The 18,182-nt window shown below is 41.2% G+C and overlaps 1 protein-coding gene across 15 annotated transcripts in view; it reads left to right on the top strand.

Moving 5' to 3' along the window:
- Positions 1 to 15,362, top strand: part of htt (huntingtin) — a 295,347-nt gene extending 279,985 nt beyond the window's left edge. For 14 of the 15 annotated variants that reach the window (XM_087974297.1, XM_087974311.1, XM_087974270.1 and 11 more), the window contains 4 exons: positions 1,228 to 1,333; positions 4,709 to 4,871; positions 12,539 to 12,699; positions 14,809 to 15,362. In XM_087974297.1, coding sequence (XP_087830423.1) covers positions 1,228 to 1,333; positions 4,709 to 4,871; positions 12,539 to 12,699; positions 14,809 to 15,022 — 644 coding nt within the window. In that variant the 3' untranslated portion in view covers positions 15,023 to 15,362. The remainder of the gene's footprint in view (positions 1 to 1,227; positions 1,334 to 4,708; positions 4,872 to 12,538; positions 12,700 to 14,808) is intronic. The other variant, XR_015751247.1, reaches the window with a different exon arrangement.
- Positions 15,363 to 18,182: the final 2,820 nt, after the last annotated feature.

Here is an 18,182-nt window from a genome sequence, read left to right as displayed (position 1 = left end):
CTCTCTCGCTCCCTCTCTCTCTCGCTCCCTCTCTCTCTCGCTCCCTCTCTCTCTCGCTCCCTCTCTCTCTCGCTCCCTCTCTCTCTCGCTCCCTCTCTCTCTCGCTCCCTCTCTCTCCTCGCTCCCTCTCTCTCTCGCTCCCTCTCTCTCTCGCTCCCTCTCTCTCTCGCTCCCTCTCTCTCTCGCTTTCTCTCTCGCTCTCCCTCCCGCTCTCCCCTCCCGCTCTCGCTCCCTCTCTCGCTCCCTCTCTCGCTCCCTCTCTCGCTCCCTCTCTCGCTCCCTCTCTCGCTCCCTCTCTCGCTCCCTCTCTCGCTCCCTCTCTCGCTCCCTCTCTCGCTCCCTCTCTCGCTCCCTCTCTCGCTCCCTCTCTCGCTCCCTCTCTCGCTCCCTCTCTCGCTCCCTCTCTCGCTCCCTCTCTCGCTCCCTCTCTCGCTCCCTCTCTCTCTCTCTCTCTCTCTCTCTCTCCCTCTCCCTCTCTCTCTCTCGCTCCCTCTCTCGCTCCCTCTCTCTCTCCCTCTCTCTCTCTCGCTCCCTCTCTCTCTCTCTCTCTCTCTCGCTTCCTCTCTCTCTCTCTCGCTCCCTCTCTCTCTCGCTCCCTCTCTCTCTCGCTCCCCTCTCTCTCTCCGCTCCCTCTCTCGCTCTTTCTCTCTCTCTCTCTCTCTCCCTCTCGCTCTCGCTCCCCGCTCTCGCTCCCTCTCTCGCTCCCTCCTCGCTCGCTCGCTCTCTCGCTCCCTCTCTCGCGCGCTCGCGCTCTCTCGCACGCGCCGCGCTCTGTAGTGCAAAGCTCCCTGTCCCAGTTGACTCTGTAAAATGACTGAAACATTTGAAACTAGAGCTATTTAAAAAAATAATCTTTTCTTTGTTCTTCAGTTTGTCTAATTCAAAGCTATTTTGACAATATAATGCCGAGCCTAAACTTTGATGCAGACATCTACCTGTGGCATCACTAACGATGATATTACAAACATTGTGACTGCCCTAAGCAATGACATTAAACACAGTCTTTTATAAAAAAAATCACTGGATGGAAGATCCAGAAGCTAAGGATGATCCAGAAGCCTGGTTCACTCAGCTCCAAACTAAATGAAGCAATTCTGTTGATTGATTTCTCTCTTAAATATCAAAAATAAAATTTTATACAATGAGTCAGAGTTGCAGGTTTCCTTTTTTAGAAGAAGACATGTTTATGTAATTTCAGTAACTCTGAATTGTTTGTGCTGTGAACAGGCAAAGAAAAGAACAGCCCAAGTCGGAGTTCAGAAACGGATAGCACGGTGCCAGACAGCGAGTCAGTTATTGTGGCAATGGAGCGGGTTTCTGTTCTCTTTGACAGGTGGGGTTTTATTCCTGGTGGTTTGACGAGAAATTTAACTGTTGAAGAAGTATCTCCCACATGTACCAAGCCTGCCATTCCTCTACTCCTCTGTCTTAGAAGTTAAGCTTTTAGTCAGTAACCCTTGATACTTAATCACAGATCTGTGCCCTCTCCTTTAGAGGTCTCTTACAATCTAACTGCAGCTGAGACTTGTTGAATATTGGGAAGTCTAAGTTATTGTCATTTATGTCCACCATGAGCTCCATCCCGTCAACAATTCCTTCTGTTCCTGCCCACCATCTGAGTCTGAATCAGACCATTCACAGATTTAGCACTTACATGACACTGAGCTTCCCCCTCTCTAATGGGTCTATTGATAAAAGATATAAAAACAACAAGAAATCATTTGTTTTGTTTAGTGAATTGTTATGATTGGGAATTTAGAGAATTAATTAGTAACATTTGAAAAGGAATCGGGTGAAAACATGAAGGGAAATATTTACAGGTCCATGGGGAAAGAGTGGGATTAATTTGGTAGTTCAAAAGTATGATTTTGTCGGCCACCAATTAATAGCCTTGTATGTTCCATCATCTAAGAATCTCTAAGCATGCCTATTTCTGCCTTTGTTATCTCTCAACTCGACAACTCCTGCCCAGTCTTGTAGCTTCATTAAACTTATCTGCTCCTTGTATCCTAACTTGCACCAAGTCCTGTTCAATCATCAACATCTCAATGTTAAACTTTCCTCCATGTTTTCAAATCTTCCCATAACCCATGCTGCAAATCATTGGCCTGACCACCTCTTTACCATCTAATTTGTTTTTGTTTCATGTAGCTAATTCACTGAACCCTGTTGACCCTTCAGATTTTTTGACGTGGACGTGTATGTTTGGTAACTTAAATGTGCTGACTTGTAGGTGGTATGCATGAAACTCCTGGCTTGCTACAATATTGCACAGCTCAGAGAGAACACTGTAACTCTGTAAAATCCCTGCTAATTTCCAATTCCAGTATATTTTGTATTCTGACTTTTTTAAAAATTGCTACTTCAGTAGTAGCTGCGTTTTCAATTTTCTAGGCATAAAGTTTTGGGATGCTCTTCTCATTTCATGTAGAAGGTGATTTGTTTAAATGCTACAAGCCTGTGATTTTTAACTGTTTCTGTAAATTTTGGGACTGTATGCTGCCCTCCGTCTAATCCATGTGCTCTAAATTGAATCCCTTCTAAAGACTTATGTTGGGACTTTTTGGACTTAACCCATTGCAGGATGCAGTGAGGTTTGAATATGCCAGCTGAGTAAACATACTACACCATGTACAATTGCTGGGTGTCTGCAGTGCAGATCTAGCTGTTGAACAGTGGACAACATAGAAGAGCTTGGTGAACTGAATAGCACATTCATCAAAGGAAAATAAAAGAGGCTTTCTTTTAGGAGCTGAGATCCTTTCACAGTGAGAATTGTGGCCCAGCCGGTACCAAAATCAATGAATTTGAAAAATATAATGAAGTAATGGTGATGTTTTCTGTTAATTTGCTGCCTATAATTAACTTTAGAAATCAACACAAGTCACTTTATTTCGATAGAAACAAAATACTGTTCAGATGGCTTTTCTGAATTTGTAGGAATAAAGCAATTGAGTATTCACATGCTTTGGGTCAAGAAGTGCTGTTTCTGAATTCAGCTAAGCAGAACTGGTAATAGCATTCTTGTACGTACTGAATAGTTTTTCACCTTCCGAACTGTGCATCATTGATCATGTTGACCAAACAGGTGCAAACTGCTGGAAGAGCTGCATCAAACTGCAGCATGGTGACTCAGTGGTAAGCACTGTTGCCCCTCAGCACCAGGGAGCTGGGTTCAGTTCCAGCCTTGGGTGACTGTCTTTGTGGAGTTTGCATGTTTTGCCTGTGTCTGCATGGGTTTCCTCCCACAGTCCAAAGGTGTGTAACTAGGTGGATTAGCCATAGTAAATGTGAGGTTACGTTGTATGGTTTGGGGGGCGGGGGTTGGGTTTGGGTCTGGATGAGATACTCTTTGGTGGTTCAGTGTGGATTCGATGAGCCAAATGACCTTTTACCACACTGGTAAAAACAATGACTGCAGATGCTGGAAACCAGATTCTGGATCAGTGGTGCTAGAAGAGCAAAGCAGTTCAGGCAGCATCCAACGAGCAGAGAAATCGACGTTTCGGGCAAAAGCCCTTCATCAGGAATAAAGGCAGTGAGCCTGAAGCATGGACAAATAAGCTAGGGGAGGGTGGGGGTGGGGAGAGAGTAGCATAGAAATTACCTGGGAGTTGCAGTGGGAGAGGGACTCCTTGCGATTCTTGTAGAGAGAGGATTTCTATGATTACTGCCAAAGTTCTAACCAAAGTTTTTTGCTTAGCTCCAACAGGACCTCTCTGCTTGTATAATCAATACTATGACTGATAAAGACAAGAGTCATATCTGTCTTTGGGGATCTGTGGATAAGCACCCCAGGATCCCTTTGTTCCTCTAAACTTCCTAGTATTTCGTCTTCCTCAAGATCTTCACTTTAATCTTTGATTAATATTGAATAGCTGGGATGGTGGTAGTCATTAGCACAACGAGTTTTAATATTGCGAGATGGTAGGATATCAAGTGAGCTGAGGGCTAGGTTTGGTGGTTGTGGAGCTCAACCACTGAATATCTGTTAATGCTCTGTGCGGTCTCAGAGCTGATGAACTAGGCCTTTGGATGAGGGACTAGTATGTATCCAGCATCCTTGAACTGTAGAGCAATGTACACCAAAGTAATGCATTGTTAAAATGTTCTACCTGCCAATTTAGGAAAAGATTCCTATTATTATATGCTGAACTAACTTAGTTGTCTTTCTGCATTTGAGATACTGAATGATCAGATATTTCACTGGAAAAAATATTTAAGTATCAGGCATTTGTGGAGGGTTTGTCCAGGTTTTCTGGCACATTTTTAGAGATAATCATCCACACCCTTCACCACTGACATTCAGGAGCAGTGTGCACTATATCTACAAGATGCACTGCAGAAGTTCACCAAAGATCCTCAGGGAGCACCTTCTAATCCACAGCCACTTCCACCTAGAAGATTAAGGGTAGAAGATACATGAGAAGACCACCCCCTTCAAGTTCCCCTCCAAGGCACTCCTCATCCTGATTTGAAAATATATTGCCATTCCTTCATTGTTACTGGGTCAAAATCTTGGAATTCTGTCCCCAAAGGCATTGTGGGTCAACCCACAGCAGATAGACTGCAACGGTTCCAGAAGACAGCTCACCACCATCTTCTTGAGCAACTAGGGATAAGCAATAAATGCTGGCTAGCTAGTGACACCCGCATCCCACAAATAAATATTAAACAAAATTGAATTTCTCTCTATCTCTTTGTTTAGAATCAGGAGGGGCTTCCCTTGTGAAGCAAGGGTTGTGGCACGCATCCTTCCACAGTTCCTTGATGACTTCTTCCCACCTCAAGATGTGATGAACAAAGTTATTGGAGAATTTATTTCCAATCAGCAGCCCTACCCACAATTCATGGCCACAGTGGTTTATAAGGTATTGATTTTTCTTCCATTGGAGTAGCAATTTAGAACCAAAGTATTCAGCCATCCAGTCTGTGCCAGTCTAAGTGCTGTACAAAGGACTCCTCCCATCTGACTTCAACCATCTGATCATTATACTTTTTATTCCTTTGTCCCCCTCACTACTTGCCTGGTTAAATTGGTGACCAAACAAGTCTTCCTTGGAATAGCATAGCATTGTATAAAATAATTGTGTGAAAAATACGTAAGTATTTCATTTAATATCTTACTAAAAATTTAGACCACACATGAAAATGTTAACATTTTTCTTGCAAAGCAAGTTTCCGAATGTATGTGTTCACGTTATTTCTTATCAGTAAAGATATTCCTCCTTAATGTTCCATGCTCTGGTTTCACAGGACTTAAGTCCTTCTGGGACAAAAAGGGCAGGTGAACCAGCAGTGCTGCTTAGCCTCTGATTTTCATGGGGTGAGTAAGATCAGAAGAAATTGCAGCAGGTTTCAACCACTTTACCCATTTGGCCTTCTCCATCTACAAAATTATGGTTAATCTGATTTGTCGCCTTCACACTACTTTCTTGCTTGTGTCATGATCCAAGCAAACAGCAAAACTGAACAAAATAAGTACTGGACAAATCAAATCCCCAAGTGAATCCTGGCTTTGTCGACCTTGTCTGCAGTGACATTTTTAGCTTTGGCCTTTTTCCTGATCTAGGTTTAATTGTGGAGTACTTTACAACTGCAGTATTGCCAACTCAAGCCATGGTTAATTCTTCTCAAACTTGTCACATAGGTTGTCAGGCTGGTGTCTCAGCTTTATAGATTTTTCTTCGTTAAATGTGAGGTTCTTTCACACCATCCCTGTTGGCCAACAGTAATAAGGAAGTTCTTTTTTTCCCCACCCATTAGGGCATTCTTGACAATAAGCTCTAATCCGTGCCTTTTAAAATTTGATACTTTCCTTCCAATAGTACTTGAGGTTATGGATGATAACCTGAAGATATTACTCACTTTGTTCCCAAAATGTTCCTTATTTCTTTGAATAAAAATGAGATAAGATTTGAACTTTGATTTGATTGACTTTCTTTGGGCAATCCACATCTTGCAAAAAAAAACATTGGGTTCACTTTTCTACTACCATTTACCATAACTTTTCCAAAAGACACCACTTCAGAAAATCTGATTAAAACATCCATAATTGTTATAAGATACTGATTCACACTCGTGGTTTCAGGTAGTGGGACCTATATGATCTATTAAAACCCTATTAAACAGTTCTTTGAAGGCTGGTAGTGGAATTAAAGGTGCAGGTTCAATTGATGTTTGGGGTTTCCGGATACTTGACATGTATAGCATGTCTAGCAAAATTTAACTAAATCCTCATGTAATCCTGGACAATATTAACTATTTCATATTTTAGTTTGCATTTTCCAAATGCCTAAGTGACTTCTCATTTCAATTTCATGAAATTTTATTATGATACTCAAATGGGGCTACCTCCTGATGAATGATTGCACATAAGCCAGGAGTAAGCCATTCAAACTCTGATAATAAAACCCTCCACAGCTGGGATCACCTAGTGAATTTTCTCTACATTGCCTGCAATGTCGGGAATCTTCCCTTAGTCTTGGTGTGGTTTAACTAGTACCTTGTATAGTTGTAGCAAGACTTTTCTATTTTTATACTTCTCTTTTGAAGTAAAGGCCAGCATTCGATTTGCTGCTCCTATTCCCTACTGAAAACGTATGATAGTTTCTTGTGATTATGCACGAGGACTTCCAAATTCCCCTGCACTGCAGTTTTCTGCACACTGTCCATTTAAATAATAATATTCAGCTGCTCGATTGTTCCTTTCCATGTGAATAACCTCACATTTTTTTTCACATTCTATTTCATCTGCTACGTTTTTGCCTATTGATGTTCCAAAGTATCTGTCACCCTTGTCCTTCTTGATGGAAGCGGTTGTAGGTTTGGAGGGTGCCAAGAATCTTTCATTACATAATACTAGATATAAAATAGCATGTGCTCTAGTTTGCTCCTCACCATATTGCTTTAACAAAAATCCCCCTCAAATCCTAGAAATATGCCCTTCGCAAATTTGCCAGTGAATTGATTTTACCCAGTCTATATGCAGGTGAGAGTTACCCATAATAACTTTGTTGCCCATGCTACATATTTCTCTCATTTCCTGATTAATGCCCCACACTACCACTGCTATTTGGTGGTCTTTAGTAAATCCAACTGCTACTCACTTCTGTTTCTTAGTTCCATCCAAATACATTCCACACATTGCTTTTGCTATCTGATGACCTCCTGCAGTGATGCTATCCCTTTATTATTAGCCCAATTTCACCTCCAATTCCTTCTTGTCTATCCTTCCTAAACATCAAATATCCTTGAATATTCAGTTCCCAATCCTGGTAACCAGCCATCCATGATTCAGTAATGGCAATTAGATCATACATACTTATCTCTATTTGTGACTTTTGATTGCCTACCTTATTGTGAATGCTGTATGCGTTCAGATGGAGTGTTTTTAACTTTGTCTTTTTGACATGATTCCATTTTCAAAGAATACTTGATACTTGGCTTTACTACTTATTCATAAGGTGAATAGACTGGACTAGCACATGCTGCCCGTCCCTAGTTGCCCATGCGAAGATGGCGGTGAGCTGCTTTCTTGACCCACTGCAGTTTTATTTTCTGTCTGTCATCTATGATACAGTTAAAGAGACAGTTCTTCTGTAAATTCATCTTCATAGCATTTTTATGACTTCCGATTACCATCTTTACTTCCAATTTGAGTTGCCTCTCAGATTCCCATCCCCCTGCCAAAACTCACCCCAACAGTAGGAGGGACACTCTGCAAAACTAATTGATCCCAATCCTGTTAAGGTATAACGATCCAGCTTGTACAGGTCCCACCTGCACCAGAATCTCCATTCCTCAGGAATCTGAAGCCCTTCCTCTTACACCAGTTCTCAAGTCATGTGTTCAATTGATCAGATCTATTGTTCTTATACTCAGTAGCCAGTGGTAGTGAGAGTAATCCTGAGATTACTGCTCTTAAGGTCCTGCTTTTTAAAATTCCTATCCTGTCTGAAATTTGCATACAAGACCTCATCTCTTTTCCTATCTGTCATTGGTACTATGTGGACAACAATTTCTAGCTGCTCTCCCTTCCTCAGAAGGGTGTCTTGCATGACATCCATGACTCTAACACCAGGGATGCAAAACCGCATCATACAGTTATATTTACTGCTAGAGGAACACCTGTTTGACTATGGAATCCCCTATAACTGTTGCTCTTCTATTCCTTTTTCTCCCCTACAGTGCAGCAGGGTCAGCTATGATGTCATGGGCTTGGCTCTGGCTGCATGCCCTGATGTACCATTGCTATCACCAGTTACTAAAATCAAAAACAAGTTAGCAAGCACAGTAGACTTGGGAATCCTGCATTAGAGTCATAGAAATGTACAGCATGGAAACAGACCCTTCGGTCCAACCCGTCCATGCCGACCAGATATCCCAACCCAATCTAGCCCTACCTACCTGGTTTTCTTACACTGTCTGGTAGTCATTCATTCCCTTTCTGCCTGTTACGCTTCTAATTTGCAGTGTGACAACCTCCATTTAGGTACGATCCATGTGGATCTTCGCCTTGTGGCTGCACAATAGTGTCTTCAGCTGCTGCTCAAGCTCTGAAACCTGGAGCTCAAGCTTGTGCAACCATTGACACTTTCTGCAAATGTGTTTGTCTGGAGTGCCTGGTATGTTCATGATTTCACATGATGCAAGATGTACACTGCACTTGGTCATTTTAATCTGCCATTCCATAGCTCCAAAAACGATTGTTTCCATTACAATAAGCACAGACGTGATATGAAAACGTGATGTTCTCATGAGAATAGCTTGTTGACCTACCTCTGTTTAGGGGCAAGGTTGAGAAGGCAGGGCCTTCATGGTCACCTCTATTGGTATGGAATTTAAACTGCAGTTGATGTAAGTCTGCAACAAAAGCCATCTGTCCAATCCACCGAGCTAACTAATTCCATTGAACTGTAAGGAAACATCTGAGTTTTTTCTAGTTAGTTGGATCACTTGTTGGCATATATCTTCTGAACAGTTTTTTGTCTCCAGTTCTTTCTTTGTCATTAAAGCTCAAATTCATAAACGCTTGTGCAATTCTCTCACCAGGTAGCTTGTTTAATCATTAAGATTGTCACATGATATATTGGAGATATTGTTTTGGCCCAATGCTAGAAATCTGTTTCTTAACCATTTTTGAAAAAAAAACAAGTTGACTTCACAGAACTAAAAATTCTTTTTGACTCTACTTTAGAACCAAAATAACATAGAACATAGAATAATACAGCACAGAACAGGCCCTTCGGCCCACGATGTTGTGCCGAACATTTGCCCTAGCTTAAGCACCCATCCATGTACCTATCCAATTGCCGCTTAAAGGTCGCCAATGATTCTGACTCTGCCACTCCCACAGGCAGCGCATTCCATGCCCCCACCACTCTCTGGGTAAAGAACCCTCTCCTGACATCTCCCCTATACCTTCCACCCTTCACCTTAAATTTATGTCCCCTTGTAACACTCTGTTGTACCCGGGGAAAAGGTTTCTGACTGTCTACTCTATCTATTCCTCTGATCATCTTATAAACCTCTATCAGGTCACCCCTCATCCTTCGCCGTTCCAACGAGAAATGGCCTAGCACTCTCAAACTGTCCTCGTACGACCTAGTCTCCATTCCAGGCAACATCCTGGTAAATCTTCTCTGCACCCTCTCCAAAGCTTCCATATCTTTCCGAAAGTGAGGCGACCAGAACTGCACTCAGAACTCAAATGTGGCCAAACCAAGGTCCTGTACAGCTGCAACATCACTTCACGACTCTTTAATTCAATCCCTCTGCTAATGAACGCTAATACACCATAGGCCTTATTACAAGCTCTATCCACTTGAGTGGCAACTTTCAAAAATCTATGAACATAGACCCCAAGATCCCTCTGCTTCTCCACCTAACTAAGAACCCTACCGTTAACCCTGTATTCCGCATTCTTATTTGTCCTTCCAAAGTGGACAACCTCACACTTGACAGGGTTGAACTCCATCTGCCACTCCTCAGCCCAGCTCTGCATCATATCTAAGTCTCTTTGCAGCCGACAACATCCCTCCTCACTATCTACAACTCCACCAATCTTCGTATTATCTGCAAATTTACTGACCCACCCTTCGACTCCCTCATCCAAGTCATTAATAAAAATTACAAACAGCAGAGGACCCAGAACTGATCCCTGCTGAACTCCACTTGTAACTGGGCTCCAGGCTGAATATTTACCATCTACCACCACTCTCTGACTTCGAGGTTAGCCAGTTTTCTATCCAACTGGCCAAATTTCCCTCTATCCCATGCCTCCTGACTTTCCGCATAAGCCTACCATGTGGAACCTTATCAAATACTTTACTAAAATCATGTATACTACATCCACTGCTCTACCCTCATCCACATGCTTGGTCACCTCCTCAAAGAATTCAATAAGACTTGTAAGGCAAGACCTACCCTTCACAAATCCATGCTGGCTGTCCCTAATCAAGCAGTATCTTTCCAGATACTCATAAATCCTATCCCTCAGTACTCTTTCCATTACTTTGCCTACCACCGAAGTAAGACTAACTGGCCTGTAATTCCTGGGGTTATCCTATTCCCTTTTTTGAACAGGGGCACAACATTCGCCACTCTCCAGTCCCTTGGTACCACCCCCGTTGACAGTGAAGATGAAAAGATCTTTGCCAATGGCTCTGCAATTTCCTTTCTTGCTTCCCACATAATCCTAGGATATATCCCGTCAGCCCGGGGGACTTGTCTATCCTCAAGTTGTTCAAAATGCCCAACACATCTTCCTTCCTAACAAGTATCTCTTCTAGCTTACCAGTCCGTTTCACACTCTCCTCTTCAACAATACGGTCCCTCTCATTTGTAAATACTGAAGAAAAGTACTCGTTCAAGACCTCTCCTATCTCTTCCAACTCAATACTGTCCTTGATCGGACCTACCCTCGTTCTCGTCATTCTCATGTTTCTCACATACGCATAAAATGCTTGGGGTTATCCTTGATCCTATCCGCCAAAGATTTTTCATGCCCTCTCTTAGCTCTCCTAATCCCTTTCTTCAGGTCCCTTCTGGCTATCCTGTATCCCTCCAACGCTCTGTCTGAACCTTGTTTCCTCAACCTTATGTAAGCCTCCTTCTTCCTCTTTACAAGACATTCAACCTCCCTCGTCAACCAAGGTTCCCTCACACGACCATCTCTTTCCTGTCTGACAGATACATACATATCAAGGACACGTCGTATCTGTTCCTTGAAAAAGTTCCACCTTTCCACGACATCCTTCCCTGACAGCCTGTGCTCCCAACTTATGCTCCTCAGATCCTGTCTTACAGCATCGTATTTACCTTTTCCCCCAATTACCCTGTTGCAAGCACCTATCTCTCTCCATAACCAAGGTGAAAGTCACAGAATTGTGGTCACCATCACCAAAATGTTCACCCACTAACAAGCCCATCACTTGTCCCGGTTCGTTACCAAATACCAAATCCAATATGGCCTCCCCTCTGGTCGGACACTCTACATACTGAGTTAGAAAAGCTTCCATGACACACTGCACAAACACCGCCCCATCCAATCTACTTGATCTAAAGAGCTTCCAATCAATATTTGGGAAGTTGAAATCACCCATAACTACTACCCTGTGGCTTCTGCACCTTTCCAAAATCTGTTTCCCAATCTGTTTCTCCACATCTCTGCTGCTATTGGGAGGCCTATAGTAAGCACCCAACAAGGTGACTGCTCCTTTCCTATTTCTGACATCAGCCCATACTACCTCCAAAGGCAGATCCTCCTCGAACTGCCTTTCTGCAGCTGTTATACCATTTCTAATTAGCAACGCCACCCCCACTCCTTTTTTACCACCCTCCCTAATCTTACTGAAACATCTGTAACCAGGAACCTCCAACACCCATTCCTGTCCCTCTTCTATCCGCGTTTCCGTGATGGACGTATATCATAATATCATAACATAATATCAACCTTCATTATTATCCTGTCCCTTGTCTTCTCTTTGACCAAAATCATGCCTAATGCAGCCTGAATACATTCAGTGATCTAGCCTCCACTGCTTGCTGTAGGAGAATTCCTGAAACTGAAAGAAGAAATTGCTTCTCATTCCTGTCTTCAGTAGAAGACCATTGTCTTTAAGTTGTGCCCCCAATTCTAGACTCCTCATAAGGGGAAACATAGTCCTTGGGTTTTCCCTCAAGCTCCCTTAAAGTTTTCTATGTTTTAGTAAAAGCACCTTTCGTTCCTCTGAACTGCAGTGAGTATAGACCCAATGTGCCCAATGTTTCTTCTTAACTTCATCCCCTAGCTGAGTGAGCTTGCTCTAAAGTGCTTTCAGTGCAATCATATCGTTTTGTTTTATATAGTTATTTCCTCCATCTTCTCCCTTGAGCCCTATACTGTTCAGCATGATGCCTCTGAAGTAGGGAATTTTGTGAAACTTTGTCAAAACTGCTCACATCCTCTCATGTGCTATACATGTCAGCTTTCTTGAACTCTGGAACTATTGAACCATTTATATTCTGAATTGACAAGGTGTTCTTTCATTTACAGGTGTTTCAGACTTTACACAATACTGGACAGTCTTCCATGGTGAGGGACTGGGTAATGCTGTCGCTTTCAAACTTCACACAGCGAACACCAATAGCAATGGCAATGTGGAGCCTCTCCTGTTTCTTCATCAGCGCTTCAACCAGTTCGTGGATTTCAGCTCTGTATCCTTTATTAATAATTGTCAGGTTTCTAGGAGACTAGATGCTCGATTCAAGAGATCCACAAGATTGTTTGAGTTAAGCGAGTGCATTTTGTGTGTTTTTTAGGATCTACCATTATTCGGGGGTTTCTGCCAAGGGCACAGACTGAAGTGTTTTGAGGTGGCTAGCAAAACTTTAGTGATTTGATTGGCATTTTGTTTTTGTAGTTATCATGCAGACTAAAATGTCAGTATATTTTTAAATACTGTGTTTTTTAATACTCAAGCATTTCTACATTGCAACAGTGACTACACTTCAACACCACTTCATTAGATGTAGAGTGGTTTGAAAAGTCCTAGGATTGCAAGAGATATTAGATAAATAGAACTCTTTCTGTTGGACTCATTCACTAAAGATTCCTAGATATGTTTTTCCCTTTTTTTGCAATCTTTGAACCACACAGTAGGGAATTTGAGGGCATAACAGGGGCGCAAATGAATCCAGATGAAGGATTTAGAAGGCATTTCTTTACATCAACAGTGGTGAGAATGTGAATTTGCTGCTGTAAATTGACAGATGTATTGGAGTTTTTCAAGAATGTTACCAGTAGAGTTGGAGAGGTGGTTTACAGAAAACATTGGATAACATCCGAAATAAGAGATCAGCATGTAAAGTTAAAGCGTATAGGATTTGGTTTAATCTATTGATTATAGATGGACAATTGTTTGGGAGACAGGAAACAGTCAGAAGAAATGGGTCTTTTGAGTGGCAGGCAGTGACTAATGGATTACCACAGGATTAGTGATTAGACCTCTGTTATTCATAATATAAATGATCTAGATGAGGGGCCTAAATGTAATAACACCAGGTTTGTAAATGACAAATGACAGAAAGCTGGGTGGAGAGGGTAGAGATGACTGACTGTGATTTAGGCAAGTTGAATGAATGGGAGAATGCATGGCAGCTGAAGTATAATGTGGGTAAATGACCTTTGTCAGAAAAGCTATACTTGCTTCAAAAGCTTTTGAATTAACTTTAGAAAATACTTGGTCATCTGCTGCGCTTTTCCAGCAACACATTTTCAGCATCCAAGAATCTGTGCAATCTTGAGGCCTAAGGGCTTTTTCTTTCCTGTTGAAAATCCCCAGAAAGGAAACAGACTTTTTATACTTCCCTACAGTGTGCAAACAGGCCATTTGGCCCAACAAGTCCACTCACCTGCAAAGAGCAACCCACCCAGACTCAGTCGCCTACTACTCTACATTTATCTCACCTACACATCCCTAAATATGGATAATTTAGTTTGGCCAATTGACCTAATCTGCACATTTTTGGAAATGTGGGAGGAAACCAGTGCACCTGGAGGAAACCCATGCAGAGATGGGGAGAATGTGCAAACTCCACACAGTTGCCTGAGGCCGGAATTGATCCTGGGTCCCTGGTGCTGTGAGGCAGCAGTGCTAACCACTGAGCCACCATGCTGCCCTGTTCTAGAAGGCCTTGCTGTCTGAAACATACTAGCTTAAAATCATGGTTCAAGAAAGACTGACCTAGTTAATTTTTAAACCCCTGCACAAAATGAAATACCCATATACCACTAGTTTAAAATTCAAACTAAAAACAAAATTAATGCACACAAATTGCCACAGAGTTCCAATGACCCTTTTTCAAAATAGTGCCTTGGTATATTTTCCTGAGAAGTAAGATGGAGCCTTGATTTAATATCTGATTCAATAAGTTGGTACCTCCAGCTATGCAGCATTCCTTTAGTACTGCAGTGAAGTGTGGTATTATGGACTTGTATCTCTGGCATGGGATTTGAATGTACATCTGGTTCAGAAGTGGGCTACCCAATGAATTAAGACTAATTCACTGCAATCCTGCACAAAACTTTTGAATTCTGGGAGTTGCCATAGCTGATGTATTGTGAGAGTTCTTATGAATGTTTTATGAAATGGTTAAAGGAAAGAAATGTGCTGCTAATGATTAAATATCGAATCATAGTTGACTTGATCCGTGTTATTTGGAAAAGTCAGAAAACATGCTGTAAATCAATCATAACCCCCAGAGCCATGACAGAGCAGGCCACAGTATAGTTACAGCAAAACGATTTCTTAACTGCATATCCAGCCTCCCCCACGTCATCAGCCGAATGGGTAAGGCTGAACAAGTGGATATAAATCTCTTCTGCTTGTTGGCAATGGACTTCTACAGGAAGCAGATTGATGAGGAGCTAGATCGCCGTGCCTTCCAGTCAGTGTTTGAAATGGTGGCGACTCCTGGCAGCCCCTATCACCAGCTGTTGATGTGCTTACGAAGCATTCACCAGGTTGCTCAATTGTGAATGGCAGCATCTTGACTTGGGGAGGATTTGGTAAACATAGCGGTGATACACAGGGATGGGACAAGACAAGAATCCCTTTGCGGTGATCTCAGTATTCTCAAGTCACACTCCCAGCATGTTCCTTCCAAATGTTCTGACTATTCAGTTGTTGTAATGTGGTTGTATGTCTAATTTAGTGCATATAATCACAAAATGTTAATCTTCTCAGGATGTAAGATGTGGTAATATAAGTAAAACTGTCTTTTAACCGAAGATTTATATATCATGTAAAGTATGTACAATTGTAAAACCTGTGGTGCATGAATTTACCCAATAATTTGCAATGAACAAAATCACTATGTTGAATGTCTTCTGCGTCTGTCCTTGGCTGTGGATGAAGCTTGAGTGCAGTATCAAAACAGGTGTGACTGTGGTGAATGAGTGAATATTTATTTTGATTTGATGCAGGCCCATAACGCACCATTGAGTTTCCAACTTCCATCAAATGGCATTTGATATCTTAATGAAAATATGTGTCTATGTACAATACAAAGAAAAATATATTTATTATTAGCTGTGAAGTTAAAGACATATCATGGTCTGGTATTCAGATCATACTTGAGAAAGGGCAAAATGAATCAATTCTATCAAGATGATGTATTTGGTGGAAAATGAAATCTGGAATGTGGGTTTGATATTATGAGGTTAAACATTACAGTAGTCAAGAGTTTATAACTGTTTATCATCTCAACACAAGTCCCTGTTCAAATCCATCTCTTTTCCATATCTGAACCTTCTTAACATTTCCAAAAATCGTTTTGTTTGTCATTTGTGTGGTTAATGGTTTTAACTGACATCAGTTTTGAGTATGAAACCCAATATGGATTACTGTAGCAAAACTCTGAAAATGTTAATAAATTGAACTTGAGCTTTTTTGTGAAGGTTCAATTTGTTTGAAATTTTTTTCCATATCAAAGATTTGAAGTATAGTTGAACAAAAAAATTAGACAAAAAAAACCTTGGCTAATCATGCAGTTACTGATTTAAATCATCATTTGGGTACATCATTCTACTTTAGGTGTTATGAGAATCAATCTTGGAAATGCTTAAGCAAAGCATTTTTTTAAAATGTAAGTTTGTATTCCTGTTGGTATCACAAACATTTTCGTTTTGTTAAGATGAATGTGTGTGAATGCATCTTTTCATACCTGCTTCCACATGTCTAATACTGGGACAGACCTTGGTTGGTGCACATGTTGATGGGAACATTGGATTAAATGGCAGGGCCACCAGGTTCATTCAAGCATGATGCAACTTGCTTCATGATTGGGGTGTGGTTGCGGGGAGGTGGGTGGGCGGGCAGGCAGGACTGGGAACAAAACTTGAATTTTCATTGTAGTTTCCAACTTAGTGCTGTACAACCTGTGCTTCTGTCATATTCTGACAATGTTATTTAACTATTGCTGACAATAACTAACAAACATAGACTTAGCCAGTAGGATAAGTTCTTACCGTAACAAAGTGGAAATTTCCTTATGGTCTGTATTGTGACAACCTCCTGCCTCCGTGTCATACTGTTGTTGTGTCCCGTGTTAGACTGTCTATTTTTATTTATATATACACATACATAGCTGAACAGACTGTCAATAGCAATACAGGTACGGTGGAGCTGGTTCAAAATTCCACAAAGACTCTTGATCTGACAATGTTTATACAATGGCAATGACAGACAAATGGCTGGAGCTCTTGTATTAAGTGTTAGTCCTCATAGTACCCATTAAAACATAATTGAAATGTTGCATTTTAATTCTAAATGACTTAATTTGCACTTTGAAAAATAAAATAACTTAAATGTACCTGGAACTTTGTTATCTGTTATATTCTGAAATGAGCAAGGAACAAGTAGGCTTAAAGTCAAAAATGCATCTGTTGATGCATAGGCTTATAACGCAAATGGATATAGCAGAGACACAGGGCAACTAGTTTGGTAATGATACCCAGAGTGGAACTGGAAGGGGCAGGTTGTTCACAAAAAAGCAGCAAATGGGCTTAAATAGGGAAAATCTGATGAATAGGCAAAATTAATAGCTCTTAAATACATGTAGTATTTGTAACAAAGTAAATACATTAATGGCACAAATAGAAGTTAAGGCATATGATTTAGCCATTACAGAGGCATGGTTACAAGGAGATCAAAGCTATGAACTAAATATTCAGGGATATGTGACTTTTGAGAGGACATACAGCAAAGAAAAGATGGTGGGTAGCTTTGACTGTAGGATGCAGGCGTATAAGTAAACCAGTCAGACCATTGACTCTGCTCTGCTATTTAATGAGATCATGGCTGATCTAATTATCTTTAATCATCTTTCCTGCTGCCTCCACTCCCAAATAACCATTGATTCCCTTAATGATTAAAAATCTCATCCTTGAATATACTTTAATAAACCATCCCTGCATCCTTATTTGGTAAAGAATTCTACAGACTCGCTACCCTCTAACAGAAGAAACTTCTCATCTGTCTTGAATAGATGATCCTTAAACTGACAACATGCCCTCTGGTCCTAGACTCTCTCAAGGAGAAACAAACTTTCTATATCTATCCTGTCAAGTCCCTAAGAATCTTGTCATTTCATTGCGGTGGTCTCTTATTCTTTTAGATTTCAATGAGTAGGGGCCAATCTACTCAACCTCTCCTCATAAGACTGTCGTCCATACCTGGTATCAGCTAGTTAGTACAAGTCAGAACAGTACAATAACAAAATTATTGTCGATCAAAGGATGTAGAATCCATATGGTTGAAGGGACGAAATAATAAGAGGAAGAAAAAACTTCTAATAAGACTTGTTTATAGGCCTCCTAACTGTAGCTGTACAGTAGGATAGAGATAATTAGATAGTTTCCTAGAACAGTGTGGATCCAGCAAGTGATGGGGCTATTTTGGATTCAGTAATCTGTAAAGAAGCAGGTTTAAATATTGGAGTAAAAGATATCCCAGGAAACTGTGACCATGTTAGAATTTAGCATTCTGTTTGAATGAGAAACTTGGATTGGAAAGATCAGCTGAATTACTTTGGATGTAAAGTTGGCTGGAATGGAGTGGGAAAGATGTTGATCAGAGAAGACACTAAGAACAATGACAGGCATTTAAGAAAATAGCAGATAATGGGATAAACCAATC

Source organism: Chiloscyllium plagiosum, unplaced genomic scaffold, assembly GCF_037043375.1.
Source record: "Chiloscyllium plagiosum isolate Xiang-an unplaced genomic scaffold, Cpla_swu_hap1 HiC_scaffold_2, whole genome shotgun sequence".
In the NCBI taxonomy this organism is placed as follows: Eukaryota; Metazoa; Chordata; class Chondrichthyes; order Orectolobiformes; family Hemiscylliidae; genus Chiloscyllium; species Chiloscyllium plagiosum.
Note: the sequence above shows the minus strand (reverse complement) of the source record. Positions and strands in the feature narration are given on the sequence as shown.